The 15,654-nt window shown below is 45.3% G+C and overlaps 1 protein-coding gene across 1 annotated transcript in view; it reads left to right on the forward strand.

Moving 5' to 3' along the window:
• Positions 1–3,956: 3,956 nt before the first annotated feature.
• GABRA5 (gamma-aminobutyric acid type A receptor subunit alpha5) overlaps positions 3,957–15,654 on the forward strand; it is a 56,472-nt gene continuing 44,774 nt past the window's right edge. Inside the window, exons 1-5 of the mRNA XM_071430886.1 lie at positions 3,957–4,109; positions 4,754–4,808; positions 5,437–5,589; positions 13,556–13,677; positions 15,483–15,550. Coding sequence (XP_071286987.1) covers positions 5,504–5,589; positions 13,556–13,677; positions 15,483–15,550 — 276 coding nt within the window. The 5' untranslated portion in view covers positions 3,957–4,109; positions 4,754–4,808; positions 5,437–5,503. The remainder of the gene's footprint in view (positions 4,110–4,753; positions 4,809–5,436; positions 5,590–13,555; positions 13,678–15,482; positions 15,551–15,654) is intronic.

Consider the following 15,654-nt stretch of genomic DNA (forward strand, 5'->3'; position numbering starts at 1 on the left):
TTTCTTGTATTCAGATGGAATGTCATGTCTTTTAATTTGTGACCACTGTACAGAATCATTTTTCCTGTCACAGAATCATTTAGGTTGGAAAAGACCTCCAAGATCATCAAGTCCAACCTTTGACTGATCACCACCTTGTCAATAAGACCATGACATTAAATGCCACATCCAGTCATTTCTTGAACACCTACAGGGATAGCGACTCCATCACTTCTCTGAGCAGCTCATTCCAATACTTAACAACTCTTTCTGTGAAGGAGTTATTCCTGATGTCCAGCCTGAACTTTTCCTGGTGCAGCTTGAAGCCATTTCCTCTCATCCTTTCGTTGGGATGATATATACATACATATATATATATATATATATATATATATATATATGCCTGGGAGAAGAGGCTGACCCCTGCTTGGCTACAGCCTCCTTTCAGGTGGTTGTAGAGAGCAGTAAGGTCTCCCTTGAGCCTCCTTTTCTCCAGGCTAAACAACCCCAGCTCCCTCCTCATAGGACTTACGGTCATCAGTAGCACTTGGCAAAATCTGTCTCCCTCTTCTTCAGCCCCCTGCCCTCAGGTATTTATACCCATGGATAAGTATCCCCCTTAGCCTTTTCTTATCCTGTCTGGAAAATCCCAGCTCTCTCTGCCTCACCTTCCTAGGTGAGACACTCCAGTCCTGTAATAATCTCCTTGGTCCTTTGCTTGACTTTCTCCACCCATGTGCATGTCTCTTTCATGCTGGGGAACTCCGGGTGTGTCTCACCTGGACTCAGTAGAGTCTTGACTCCAGTCTTTAGAGATACCAGTAAAGAAGGGAGTGAAAACCAGACTTTCACCCTTTGCTCAGATCCAGTCTCTGCACTGAGAGTCACTCAGTCTGTATTAGCTGATGATTAGGGGATCCTTCAATGATGGATGAATTCAGACTGCTCTCTATTGGAAAAGGATTTGTATCACAAAAGTCACTGTTCCAAGTGCTGCCTTTTATGGAATCTTAGCTAAGGGGCCAAAGGTAAAAGATTTCAAGAGAACAGGCAGTCCTCCCTACCTAGATGATGGAATTGAATTGTTTTAGTAGAGGGAATGCCTCAGAAGAGCCTACTCACACCAATTCCCTCAGCATGTCACTACTCCACACAACTCCATGAGCTCTCTGTAACTCTCCTGGAAGAAGAAATGACTTGATCAATTACAGAGGCACTTTTGGTTACTGGCAAAACAGGCCATTTTCTAACACAGTGAGAGGTTGGTGTGTGTTTCCCAGTGAGTTCCCAAGCATGTGCCATGGTAAAAATCACAGACCAATCTGCCTGCACTATTGTATCAGTCCCATGTAGAGGATGATCAACCTCAAATGCATTCATCACTGCAAATAAGTGACATAGTGAAACAGGAAGGAGAACTGTCAGAGAGGGACCACACAAACTTCTCCCAAATTTGAAAGAAAATCACTGTATGGAATGGCCATGTTTGTATTTTGCTACACACCAGCACAGAGAACAATCAGCCAAACAAAACATTTCTCTGAAATAGAATAGAATAATAGAATGCATTTGATTCACATACTAAATTCAACGTATGCTTTAAAACGTGACAAGGAGGCTGAGGATCCAAACAGGGTGTGTGTGAATCACAAGGGACTGCCTGAAGAAACACACAGCGGAGGACGCGCAACACCGTTGCCTCCATAGCAGCACCTGCCTATTGCCGGCGGTAACTGCGAGCCCGGGCCGAGGGCACTGTCCTGCCGGACCCAGCCCGCCAAACTGCGCAGTCCGCGTTTGCCCGGCCCGCTTCGCGCCCCTCCGAGCGAGCGGAGCCCGGCCGCGGTGCCGCCGCTTGCGTGGAGCTGTGCTGCCCTCCGGCGGCGCCGAGCCGGGACCGGCAGCGGCAGCGGCAGCGCTGGCCGAGGTCGCCCGCCCGGGCACCGGGACAGGCGGGAGGAGCGGCGGGCCCGGGGCGGCTCGGGGGGCCCCGGGAGGCCGGCACTGCTCGGCTCGCTGTTTGGCCGAGAAAGGCGCTTTCGCGGTGTCCCTGCCCGTGGCAGAGGGTGGAACTGGGTGATCGCTAAAATATCTTCCCAGACCAAACCGTTCCGGGCCATTCATATTTTCTTTTTCTTTGAGATTTCCTTAAACATTCTCTTGCTGTTCTGCTCCCCCAGCGCCGAAACGCTCTCTCCCTTTGGTGTTGAGAAGCGGATCTGCAGCATACGGCTTCGCGGAGAAGATGTAGGGAGTCAGAGGAACCGAGACTCAGTTCTGCTCGCCAGGGAGCTGGAGCGAGAGGCCAAAGCACACATCTCTCACCTGCTTGCACTCAAGTCTAGGCCAATACTCCTACACGTCTCCTTTGTAAAATTATTTAAAGATCACATATTTTTATAACATCACCTATATAGAGATATAAATAGCTTGTACTATAAATCAAAGCACTGTAAAAAATGTGATTTAAACACTCCTAGGCATGAAGATTTTAATGAGAAACTACTGGCGCTTCATACTACTTAACTCAGATATTTTTAAGCACTGGGAAAGCTGTTCTGATAGCAACATTCATTCACAACTTCATATTTATTGAAGTCACTAAGGAACAACGAGGAACAACGTATGTCATTGGCTCTGCATTCAAGATCATAAATCATTGCTGTAAAATGAACACAGCTAAGCACCAGATATAGAGCCATTGAACCATAAACTGGTTTGGGTTAAAAGGGACCTTTAAAAATCATCAAATCCAATCCCTGATGAGTCTCAAGGGAATGTTGAAGAGAAGAATTACAAAGAACTGTCCGAGAAAAATCTACTCGATTGATAGTAGGAAAATGATTCAATGTTTACATAGAAAATTCTCCCTGGTGCAACATTTATGGTTTTGTTAGGTGAGAAAAAAAGGTAAACTGAAATTTTTAAGGACCATTTTTCAACTCAGACACTGCAGACTGTGAACTAGGCACACATAAAGCAACACCCTCTGTGGCAACGAACACAGAACCAATATTGATTTCCTTGGAGGGATTAATTCCATAGAGCTTTTATACAGATATAGGAAAAAAACAAGTGCTTCATTGATCCATAACGTTGCCTGAAAGACATGCACTGCCTCATTAGATCTGATAATTTAATAACTGAGTTTGGAGTGTTACTTTGAAATACAGTCACAGCAGTATATACTGAAATCATATATTATCACGTGTAAGATGCGCATGCTGCAAAACGTTGCATTCATCTCAAGGAATCCCAAGGAACTGGGACTATACTGCTCATTTCATCTTTCATGTAGTTCAAAATGAACCTGCAAGCAGTACATTATATATGTGACTTGAACATATAGAGAGTGTGATGCTCCTGTCCTTGAAGCTGTGAAACAATGCATCCATTTTTCAGGAACAGCACCACAAACAATCACAAGGAAACCTCGAAGTTATTGCAGGTCTCGTGGAATATACAATACTGATATATAACCTATGGATGTCTAACACCGAGGATGTAAAAAGAGACTTTATGTTGTGGATATAAACCTACCACTTCAGCATTTAAGAGCTGTGAAGGTTTAGGTCAGCTCCACTGGAAGAGGAGCATAGGTAAGATCTGGGTATCTAGGGGTGTGTTTATACATATATACGCTAATACACGTGTGGTGCAACGAGCCTATACACCGGCAAGCCTCGCCCGTGCTGGGTACCCCTGCCCCACGGTCACACGACACCTGCACGCCCGGGCTGTGGCAGGGGCTCCCTCTCTCCCCGAGGACAGTCGGTGCCGGCCGGGCTCGCCCGGGACGCTGCCCCGGGGGGCGCTCGGTGGGGGCTGCTCGAGGGACACCAGTGCGGGGAGCTCGGGGAGCCGCTGAAGCCTCCCGGGGCTGCGAGGGCTCCGGGAGCGGCGCCTTGCCGGGCGGTGCCCCGGTGCCGAGGGTCGGGCGCGCCCCGCACACCGCCCCGCGCTCCCGGCCGCGGGCTCCGCGCGGGGGCGGCGCGGGCGCGGCGCTGCGGCGGGGCCGCGCCTGCCAGCGGCCGGGAGGCAGCGCCGCCGCTCCCGCTCCGCTCGTGCTGCCGCTCCGCAACTTTCGGGCAAACACTGCCCCCTCGTCCTCGTCCCCCCGCCGGCGGCTGGTAAGCGCCGGGCTCCGGCACCCGGGCGGGCAGGAGGAGGGCGGCGGGGAACCCCGGCTGCAGCCCCCCGGGCGGGCAGCGCCGCGCACATGGCCGCGGGAAACTTCGGCCGGCCGACGGGGCGGGGGCACTCCCGGGGTGCCGAGGGGACCGGGGAGGGGAGACGGGAAGGAGCGGCGGAGCGGGCACGGGCGGGCAGGTGCCACCCTCCGCCGAGCGGAGCGGAGCGCGTCGCCCCGGGCGCAGTGCGCGGGCGGCGGCGGCGGCGGCGAGTGAGCGACGGTCGCCGGACAGGTGCGGGCGGGCCGGGGCTGCGGGAAGGGAGCGGCGGCCCCGCAGTGCCCGGTGCGGAGCGAGCGGGACCCGCTGCGGGGCAGCGCGGGCCGGGCGGGGGAGCCCCGGGGGGCGGCTTTTGATTCGGGTCTTTTGCGTTGCGGCTCCGGCGGGGTGGGAGAACAAGTTGCTGAGCGATGTAGCACGGGGGCACAGGGTCCAGGTGGAAAATCCAGGCGATTCCCCTCTGGGTGTGTTTTTGAGGGCTGTTTTGGGGTTTTTGTTGGGTTCGGGGTGGTTTGTTTGTTTTTTGTTCCGTTGGCTTTTGGGGGGTTTTGTTGTGGTTTTGGTTTTTTGTTTGTTTTTAATAGGGCACAGAGGAAAACGTTAGTGCACAATGCTGAAATTGGTGATCTGGTCGCTGAGGCAGGTATCCAAAAAGCAGCAGTCGCTGGAGCAGCTACATTACTGTCGTTCTTCGTGCTAGCGTGAGGTTTATGTGCCTTTGCGAGGAAGGTCACTTTTTACCCTCTTCCTCCCCCCGCCTCCCCCCCCCCCCCCAACAACCCACCCTCCTTTTGCTAAGCCGTGCATCAGCAGCATGAATTCCAAGAAGCAGTAGGTGTTTCTTGGCATTTCAACTGGGATTTTGGAAAGGGAAGCCGGGTATTTAATGGGAAAAAATTGCGATGGAAGGAAAGGATGCGGAGGCTGCACACAGCCCTGGGTTTGCAGGCATGTGGAAGTTGTTGAAATAGGTAAAGGGTTGAAATTGGCATTTGGAAAATGGTGGCTATTTTTTTAGTTACTTGTACCACAGATGAATATTGGGAAAAGCTGGGCCACAAAGAATTTTTCCTGTTTTGCAGTTTGCTGACAGCAGAAGGTAAAACATGTCCTTGAAGATACACAATTTTACATAAACAGCTGATGTTTACATAAGCCTAGATAAGTTTGTGAAAAACGCAGATAGCAAAAGATGCGATGTGAGCTGAACTCCGCTATCCTGCTCTCTGTCCATGCAATAATTTATCAATTTTTTGTATTGTTGCAGTGTAAGAACAAAGTGAACAGCTGCACCTCCACCAAAACAACCACCTGCGTTCCTCTTCTCCTCTGGAATGGACAATGGGATGGTCTCTGACTTTATCATGATCAAAAACTTCTTCCTCTTCTGCGTTTCCATGAGTTTAGCCAGCCACTTCGGGTGAGTTGCCAGTTGCATTTGAATTTCTGCTTTTTTAAGGAGATGAGAAACCTTGGCTCCGTGTGGTACAGAGCAGCTGAGCAAAACAAGCGGGCTCTGCGTTTCATCTTAAGGTGCTGGTGTCAGGGGGAAGGGAGTGGTTGGCTCTCCTGTTCAAATTTGCTCTCTTGTATCAGTTCTTTATGCCTGCTATGGTGGCACAGGGAAAGGCTTGTGGGGCACAAGGGGCTCAGATCAGGCCTCCAGCTGACGAGTGCTCTGACCTGGGTTTAGAACAGCCGGGGGCTGTGGTGCCTTCTGCCCCTGTGTCTGTGATGTCGGGATCTTGCACCTTCCCTCTCACCTGATGGGTGCTGGTTATAGGCAGTAGTGCAAAACCAGCCCCAAAACTGCGATAATGGGACTTGATGCATGTTATTAGCTGGTACAGGCTTTCCTCCTGAGTGACCTAAGATAGTGACTGCTTAGAAGGGTATCTGAGTTGGAAACCTGTTAGAATAATTAGAAATCGTGTTTCCCTGAAGCATATAGCAAGGAATCCCGTTTCCTTATTTTTACTTTTGATGCTTTCCTGACAGTGATATTCCAAAAACTGTATCGGAAATAAGAGATGCTCCAACTGTAGGTGTCAGAAAATGAAAAATAAAATCAGAAGCCCTCTATTTATATGTTTTCCCTGTACCCAGAGATCTTAAGAACTTTCTGAATATGAGCTATACAATAGAATCTGGAAAAAGCATTTTCCAAGTGCTTGGGAAACGTAGGTTGATTCTTCTTTGTGGAGGAGAACAATTATTTATGATTTCACCAGAAAAAAAATGAATCCTCCCAGTATGCTGATTCACAAGCACACCCATCAATTCCTTGCTATAAGAAGATACAAAATGGAGATGCAAATCAGTTTCTGATTTCAAGCAAACGGATTTGTTCCAGATTGGAACAAGGAGAAAGACCAAACTTTGAGTGGTGGCTGTCTATGCTGTAAGCAAAGCTTAGCCTGGTATCCAGCACGTGTCCCGTGCAGGTAGGCAGAAGCCTGTGACCTCAGAGGTTTATATGAACAGTTGTAGGACTGCACTCTACAAAGGATGCAAAGAGCTGCACACTCATCTATTCACCTTGGAAAAACCTGGTCCTTCTTTCACCATGGTCTAAGGCAAAAGTGTCCCAGGATTTTGTGACAGAATTTAAGAGGGAAGAGTGGGACTTGCTTTAAACTTGTCTTTACATTATTGTAGTTTGACAAAGTATTTCCACATTGAGAAAATCTTGGTGACCATAACCTTAAGCCCTTCTTGGTTGCTTGTCTTCCCTGCAGAAGGCAGCACATTGCAATAGCTGAGTGTGACCTGCTTGGTGTGTGGGTCTTATAAGTGTGTATCTCCTCTAACGCAAGAATAGATAGACAAGGATGCAAAAAACCCCAAAACCAAACAATCCAAAACCCAGACAGTTTAACTCCCTTTTGACTCCAAAGCAAATACTGAATAAAGTCCCAGGTAGAAATCAGTGTGACCTGTAACCTGGCAGATAACCAGAATAGGACAGTTTGAGGAAACTAGGACACTTGTTTTCTGCAAGTTAGTCAAAAAGCTTCTGTGCACTAAAATGAGATCATCACATAAATTCCCCCCACCCCACCCCCCTTGCCCCCCATTTCTGATCCAGTAATTTTAGTCCAGGCCTGCAGAGATAAGCAGCTCCAGTTCACTGCACCATTCACACACTGCCTTAGGGCTGAATTTTGACCCTGCTCAAAAGACAGAGGATGCTCCAGCGCTTCTGCTTCAGAGGCAGAAGCAGTTTCAGAGTGTAATTTGCTAAGTGCTTTGGGACTGACTCTTCAGGACGGAGGAGTACAATTAACATGTAGGCTGCTGTATTAACTGCAGGAATCTAATACTGATAACACTTGCTGTTGCTACCATATTCTTCTTTATTAGCTTCATCCATGTTTCTACTGCCCTGTTATATTGCAGTGAGTTTTGCAATGTGCTAGATAAAAGTGATTGGTCAAATGAGCACAAATTAAAAATCAAAATACAGTAGGACATTACAGATGAAGGCAGATATTTTTACAGTTCTCCATAGTCGTTCCATATTTATATTAAATCATAGATACGGTTTTTGCTGACATAGCCAAAGCCACCCTGGGGGATTTTGATGCACAATGCCTGGTAACATACACAGAAATTATGTATCTCAATCTACTAGGCTACTTGAGAAATCTCAGCAAAAGACTGTGATTAATGTTAAACATAAATGTGTAATTACTATTGAGAATTATCCACATTAGTAGGCAGTAGAGGAGGACTGTAGACATAACTGGTAGCAGCTATCTAAAGAAAAATCACTCAATTAAAATGCAAAGATACAGATGAACTGAGAAGAGGTTTTGAACTCCCCCCCACTCCTGTTTTTGGTATAACAGTTTTATGAATCTACTTCTGCAGAAATGGTCCAGCGCGGGTCAAAGCTTTTTCAAGTGTGCTTGAATTCAGCCTTGAGTTGTATAATGCTCTAACAAGTTAAGGTGTTTTACTTAAGCATTTCAAGGTAGCTCACAATTGTCTCAAAAGTAAACAATAAAGCTAGAGAATGACTGAAAGTGAAATAAAACCATGAAGAATATTTTCAGGTGAGATAAAACACTGCTTGTGAGCCCTCAGGGCACCCAGGCAGTGGCAGCCCTGTGAGGGTTGCTGCCACGTGTGGCTGCTTACCCACAGATCTCCCTGAGATGAGGTAACCCATGCCTGGCTCCAAGCTGGCCAGCTCTTACTTGGCAAGTCCCAGGCTGTCCATGGGGTCACACTGGTGATGCACAGTCCTGGTGTGTTTGTGTTTTGGATGTGGAATTTCAGAAATCTGTCTTAGAGCCAGAACCAACAGGGATGGACGTTGTTCCTGTACCCACAGTATAGTTGCCATCTGCTAATAATATTTATAATAGCAGAAACACAGAGAACAGAAGATCCCAATTATGTGTAGCCAGCACAGCATTTCTCTGTACACTCTGAAGAATTCAGTCCATGGTGTGTCTGTATTTTCACATACTTCTTCTCCAGCTCACAGCCGTTATTACTAAGACCATAATCCTGCTATTTAGGCAAAACATACCTCTCCTTCAGGCTGTTATTTCAAGTTAGTCTCTGCAGCCCTAAGCAGTTAGTTCTGCTGGGATACCTCATTTCAAGTACTTGTGATGCTAGGGAGTTCTTCCTCATATTTTTAAAGACTAATTTTGTAAGAATTATTGTATCCTTATGCAGTCATGCTTGTCTGTTTATTTTTTTATTCTGTCTTCCTTTCATTCTTCATATCTCCAGATAGCTTTTTGAACCCATTAGATAATTTTAATAACCGGAAAACTAAATTGCAATCTAGAGCTGCGTGCAGGAGGCAGAAGGTATCAGTCAGTCCCACTGCCAAACAGCTGAACAGCTTCAGCATCTCTGGCCTGCCAGCTGGCCAAAGAGCAGGAGTGTCCCTCAGGCCTTCCAGCTCTGCTTGGTGCAGGAGAAGCCCTGGCATGCAGTGCCTCCCAGTGAAGCTGCAGGTCAGTGGCCTGGGGAGCTGAGAGTGCTGGGAGGTGTTCAATGACCCTGGAAGCAGTTCAGGACGCGGAAAGGGGCATTAGGATGTCGGGAGATGGGGAGGACTGTAAGATGCCACCCTGTGAAAAACAAGCTTTCACTGCACTGCTCACAAATTGCTCCTTCCCCGAAGGCAGTAAAACACTGCTTTTGCTAAACAAAAGAATTAAATTATTTTTTAAGAATCTGAAAATTGTTTTAAAATTTCATCATCTTAGTCAGTTCTCTATTCTAATCCAATGTGAAAGAATTGAGTCTTCAGTGCACAAATTCACAAAATCAACATTTTTAGATCTCAAGAATCCATACAGAAGGGGTGGCAAGAAGCTAACTTAGAAAAGTAAATCAATTTCCTTTGATGTCTGGCCAGCTGGCTTTATCCAAAAGTTTGTGTTCTCCACTGTCTTCCACAAACTGTTAATTTGTCTGAAGTTCAGATATAATTGCAATCCTATTAAAGCAAGTTATTGGAAACACTACTCTTAGAGAGAGAGTAAAATATATCTTTCAGTAATAAAACACTCTTCAGTTATTTTTTCAGAAATTTTAACGTTTTCTTTTAAAAGAGGTTTTGGGAAAATCATTAAATATCTACCATACCTTTTCCTCTTATTACAACTAAGCTGTGAGTAGTACCTACCACGATTCTGACTAGATGGCAAAAAAGACAATGATGTTTAAAGTGGTAAATTATGAAGTTATCAGAAGAGGTAGCTGAGCATCTTTAGAGCGTTATTACATTTTACACTGATGAGCCCCTTCTGTGGCTTATGACTTTTTTCAGTTACCCTAAAATTGCAATATTAAATAAATGTGATGAGAAGTATTCCTGGTTGGTTTAGTTTATGTTCAATAATGAGCTTTAAATGCAATTATCTCTGAATTTTCTTAGCATTTCCCTAAGATTCTTTTATAGGTTTATTTTTATCCGTAACTGAAAATTTCTGCTATAAAAACATTTTTCACTGCAGAGAGGCAATAATGTGCTTACCTACTAATATGTTGATAAAGCCTAATCCTCAGCTGTGTGGAAATAATTGGTTTAAGGTAGGTAGCACCTATTCCTCTCTATTCATTGAGCTATATAGTATCTAATTTATGCATGTAACTTTGCAAGTGGAGTTTACATGTCTTTTTACATGTCACGACAATCTCAGCCCTTACTCCAAAACATGCATTTTACCAGCAATCTCAATAACAGAAATTAAACACTAACTTTCTGTTAAGACAGAAAAAGTCACACTTAGATGAGAGCAAAAAGCAATCCATCTACAAATGCAACTTCACATAATACTGGCATTTCACTGAAATTTGGAATCAGATGCCTTCTTTTTTGGGTGAAGTGATCTGCCAAATCTAAATTGGATTGCAGTTTTGCAGAAGTGCAGACTTTTTACTGGTCTTCACCATAGTTGTTTCTCCATCTTTTTCCTCTATTTATTAGCTTTTGGTGTGAAGAAATAAAAGTATTTCAGTATATGGGGTGTGTGTACTATTCCTGTGAAAGACGTACATAACTGCGATAGAAGGAAGTAGCATCAATTCCTCTTGTTAGATTGAGAGGAACAGTTCCGAGAATTAAGCGTATTTTGTCCCATCCCCACAAAAATAGTTCAATGGAAATCCTCCCTCAGAGTTCAATTGGCTTTGAATTCAGCTATAAGCACTAAAAATAACAAGCTTTTTCAAGAGCAGAAAAACTAGTGAAGCTTTGTGTCCTGTGCCCCCAGCACTGCATCTTTGCAATAATCCCAGCTCCGCATTTGATATCCCTTGTTCCCATCTCCCATTGCAACACCTACGTTTTACCTTTACTGTCCTTTTCTCCCAAGATCTTTCATAATGACCCTGCAATATCTCTTAATTGTCAGAGAGGAGGGGGGCTGGTCTTGCTGGGGCTGTTTCTGAGCTACATGCATACTGAGTGGCCCAGTCAGTGAGCCAGAGGGAATAGATGACTGCTAACCTCACATTTTTACTTAATGAGGCACTAATTTAGATTGCTCTCCCCTTGTCTAGTCATAGTTTCTCATGAAACTTGTAGGAATGAAATGAAGTTTGATCTCTCTGCTTCTTTGTCAGATGCAGTGGAAAATGAAAATGGGTTCCTACGTTGATGCGGTGTAGCAGGCAGACAGCATGATGCATATCTCTTTCTTATGAAAAAGAAAAGATAAAATAGATGAGAAAAGTCGAAAATAGTATTCTAGGTCTACTGGATTTTCATGCTTTATACTAGGATTTTATCAAAGCATTCGTTGTGGTTGCTGCATTTAAAGAAAGTCTCTAAGTTCTGTCTCCTCTTTGCATTTGTTAGGCTGCTACTTGTGAATACTCACTTTTAAATGGTGAATCCCTTCAATTACAATTGACAAAAAAGTGTACAGCCTTTTTTCTGGAATGGTCCAGCCTGAAAACATGTCTAATGTTTCTGAAATCAGTTTGCATCTGCTGGATTAACTTTATTGTTTGCCTCAGTTGCTCACTAAAGATTGTGGTCACAGCAAAGAAAACAGAATTAATTTGGTCTTTTGACCATGGAGATGAAAACTAGGCAAGATTTGTGGCTATGCCTCCACCTGCAGTGAGGGGAGATCCTTGGTGGCCTTGGGCTCCGCAGTGTGGAGCTTGCTGAGGGTTGCAGCAGTGCCAGCTGCACTTGGGTCAGAAGAAACCTCCTCAAGCAGGCGTTTTTATGGGCTTCGATGTTTCAAGGAATCACATCTGTGCTCCCTTGACCTGACCTTACTCCTGTGTCCTTAGAGGCTTTGCAATCCCTTCCTCTTCCAGCAGAAGCATCCAAACTGTAAAGGGAATGAGTGCAGGACTGGGGGTTGCTGTGTCTGTGAGGGGATACATGGCTGAGGGCAGCTTGTTCTGAGCTAGCTCTGGTGTCATTAAAACTTCAGATGCACTACAGGGGTGTCAGTGAGGTCTCATTAGTGGAAACCTTTTGCAGGTAAAACCAGGTTGAGGTCCCTTTGTCTTTCTTTGTATGAATCCTATTCTGTTAGGTAAGGCAACCACTTATGTTACGAGTATTCTGCAAGGAAAGCTGTTCAGAGAGATGCTCAGATTATTTACAGATTTATTTTCCTGGGGTCTGGTAGTAAATAAACATGGATTCTTCTTTTTTTTTTTTTTTTTTTTTTTTTTTTTTTTTTATCGCTGTATAACTCTCCCATCGAGTTCAGGTTGCTGAGTGTACACTATTCCTGCCTGCTGGCAGGGTGCATGAGGCAGGGAACAGTTCCTGGTGGGGCAGTGTGCCCTGTCACAGCTGGAGGATTTGCTGGTGATCTCAGCAGAGGCTGAATCATGAATAAGTGCCTAGTGTGAGCTGTCTTAAGAGATGCTCATTGCTTGCTGCAGGTGAAGCATGCTTGTGGATAATCTCCCATGTCTATTCTTTAGGTAAGCAAAGGCATTAATAAGCAGGGGATTCTCCTAAGCATCTTTAAATGAAAATCAAACAGATTTAAAAATGCAAGTTGTTAGTTGTGCTGTGAGCAGCTTCCTAGGTCTGAGCCATGGATAAAATGATGAAATAAAAAAGAGTTCGGAATAAAAACAAATCTGGCCCCAAAGATATGGAATGAGGCCCACTACACATTGCTGTTATTTGCATACTACAAGGGAGAACTAATTTATGCAAAAGAGAGAGGAGGAGTGAAGAACTGTGTTTTCTGTACAGCAGTATGTTTTTCAGATACCCCAGTGATACCCCAGTGGGATTTTTCAATGTAGTGGGAGTTTGTTATCCTCAAATAAGGTCACAGTTCATCCTTTGTTCTGGCAATAAATTATAGAAACTTTGAAAATTAGAAGCTGTTTGGCATTTAAAGATTGAACAGCACCTTCAGGCATACTTTGAAGGTGCATCTCCAGGCATACCTGTGCTTCTCATGTAGCTCTGCAGCCAACTGATGTAATTCCCAAGGAACTGATGTAGTTCCTTAGGAAAACCAGTAACAGTTCTTGCCAGTGCTGTGAGCTGACCTTGCTCCCTGCCATGGATGGAGCCATGCCAGCACTGGGGAGGTGGTGGGGCTGATGTGGGAAGCACAGGGGACAGGGATCTGCCTACCCATCACGGGCAAAGATCAAAGGGCTCAGGTGTCCCCTGATCCTGCATTCCATGGTTTTACCTCCATGGCGTGGGCTCTTCTTTGGGTCCTCCTCCAGGGAGAGCTATTTACAAGTTTATAGTAGTGATGAAATAAATGGCTGCAGCTCCCTGTGCTGTTCAGGAGCAGCAGGAGAGGAGAGGAGAGAGCCTTGGAGGCTCCATCACAAAATACCCTGGAGACTGAAGCCCCTTGAAACCAGCGTGGCTTTTGACGTTGTTTCCTTTCGTTTGCACGAAACAGCTTTTCACAAACGCCAACACCATCAGTAAAAGAGGAGGCCAATGATAACATCACTATATTCACCAGGATCTTGGACGGTCTGCTGGACGGCTACGACAACAGGCTGCGCCCAGGACTGGGAGGTAGGATAACGTGTTGTCCCCTGCTGGAGGGGAGCATTGTCCACATGGTGACCTCTCAAGTGGCTACCTGCTCTTGGCTGTGACAGGGGACTTGTGTTTGATTAATTAAACTAAGTCCAGAAAGAAGATTTGTCTCCTAGCAAATGGAGCACAAGAAAAGGATTACTGAAAGTTGTGTTCTTCAGTCACTCAGGTCATCTGAGGTTGGCTTAGAGGAGCATCTGTGATACATTTTTTCCTGTAATTGAATACGGTTTGGGTTTTTCTTTCTGGTATTTCCTAAGGTGAGCAAGACACTATGCAAGCAGGTTGCTGCAAGATTGCCTAACTGGCCAGCCTGTATAAAATTATGTTGGTAATGCATATTTCTTTTAAAAACAGATCCCCAAACCACCCGTATTTAGACAAGTACAGCAAATCTGTATTGATATGTCTTTTTGATAACCTCTACAGCAGCTATTTTAAAACCGTAGCATGTGAATAGTGGTTGCCATCCTAACCTTGTTGAGCCCTCCTTCAGCTCTCTTTCCCCCAGATTTCTCTCATTTTCTACCCATGTGTAAACCATCTGTTATGTTTCTTCCTGGCCCTTTTTTAATCTGGCTACCCCCACCCCTTCCTCTTGTGAGACCAACACATTTCTTTCATCCCTTTCTCTCCTTCTCCTCTCACTTTACACAGAGCTACTTGAAAATAGGGCTTGATGCTTTTTATCTTATATAACGAACTTCTGAAATTTCTGCCCTTAAATTAAATTAGACCTGGATTTGAAAAGATGCCAGAAGGACTTAGAGACTTGAGGATGGAAATAATTTGACCTAACTTTGGACATCTCTGATAGATGTCTGGAATCAGGCAGATCACCCAAGCCAGCAGAGGGGAGTAAGTCCTTCCAAGATACACTTGATCAGATCCTGTGGTAGGTATTGCATAAGTGCTGGCAGTGCTAACTGACAGCCCAGAAAGCCAATCCCATCCTGGGATGCATCAAAAGAACAGCACCCAGCAAGCTGAGGGAGGAGATTCTTCCCCTCTGCTTTTGTGAGTACTGTGTCCAGCTCTGGAATCCCAGCATAAGAAGGACATGAACCTGTTGGAGCGAGTCCAGAGGAGGCTACTAAGATGATGAGAGGGCTGGAGTACCTCTCCTATGAAGACATGATGAGGGAGTTGGGGTTCTTCACCCCAGAGAAGAGAAGGCTCTGGGGGGACCTTATAGAAACCTCCCATTGTGTAAAGGTGCTTAGAGGAAAGATGGGGAAAGGACCCTTTATCAGGGAGTGATAGGATGAGGGGTAATGGTTTTAAAGTGGAAGAGGGTAGATTTAGATTAGGTAATAGGAAGAAATTCTTTACCTTGAGGGTGTATGAGGCAGTGAAACAGGTTTCTCAGAGAAGCTATGGATATCCCATCTGTAGAAGTGGTCAAGGCCAGGTTGGTTGGATGGGGCTCTGAGAAACCTGATCTACTCAAGGGTGTCCCTGCCCATGGCAGGGGGTCGAAACTAGATGATCTTTAAAATCCTTTCCAACCCAAACCATTCTGTGTCTCTATGATCAAAACCTGTCAGTCAGAGGAAATGCATCCTTGAAGGGCTGGTTTCTTTCTGTTTGTAAGAACAAAGCCTGGGCTCCCAAAGGTCAACAACTGCATTTGATCTGGGATGAAAGGCCTACTCAAGCATGCTCTTAATTTCAGTCTTTTGGGGATTTTTCAGTGATTCAGAAATTAATAGAAATAAGCATTGCCAGTGGGTATATGCATTTTAAAGCAATTACTGATGCAGAGCCTATGTTTATTACAGAGAGAATAACTCAGGTGAAAACAGACATCTATGTTACCAGTTTTGGTCCTGTGTCAGACACAGAAATGGTAAGTTAGCATGTGGCTGCCAACTCGGTTGTATTTACTTTGCTAAAGTCATTTTTGGAACCATCATTTCTATTCAGATCCTGCAATACCTTGAGTGTTTCTTT

This window comes from Agelaius tricolor, unplaced genomic scaffold (assembly GCF_023055355.1).
Source record: "Agelaius tricolor isolate 1412-34295 unplaced genomic scaffold, bAgeTri1.0.p SCAF_7, whole genome shotgun sequence".
Lineage (NCBI taxonomy): Eukaryota > Metazoa > Chordata > Aves > Passeriformes > Icteridae > Agelaius > Agelaius tricolor.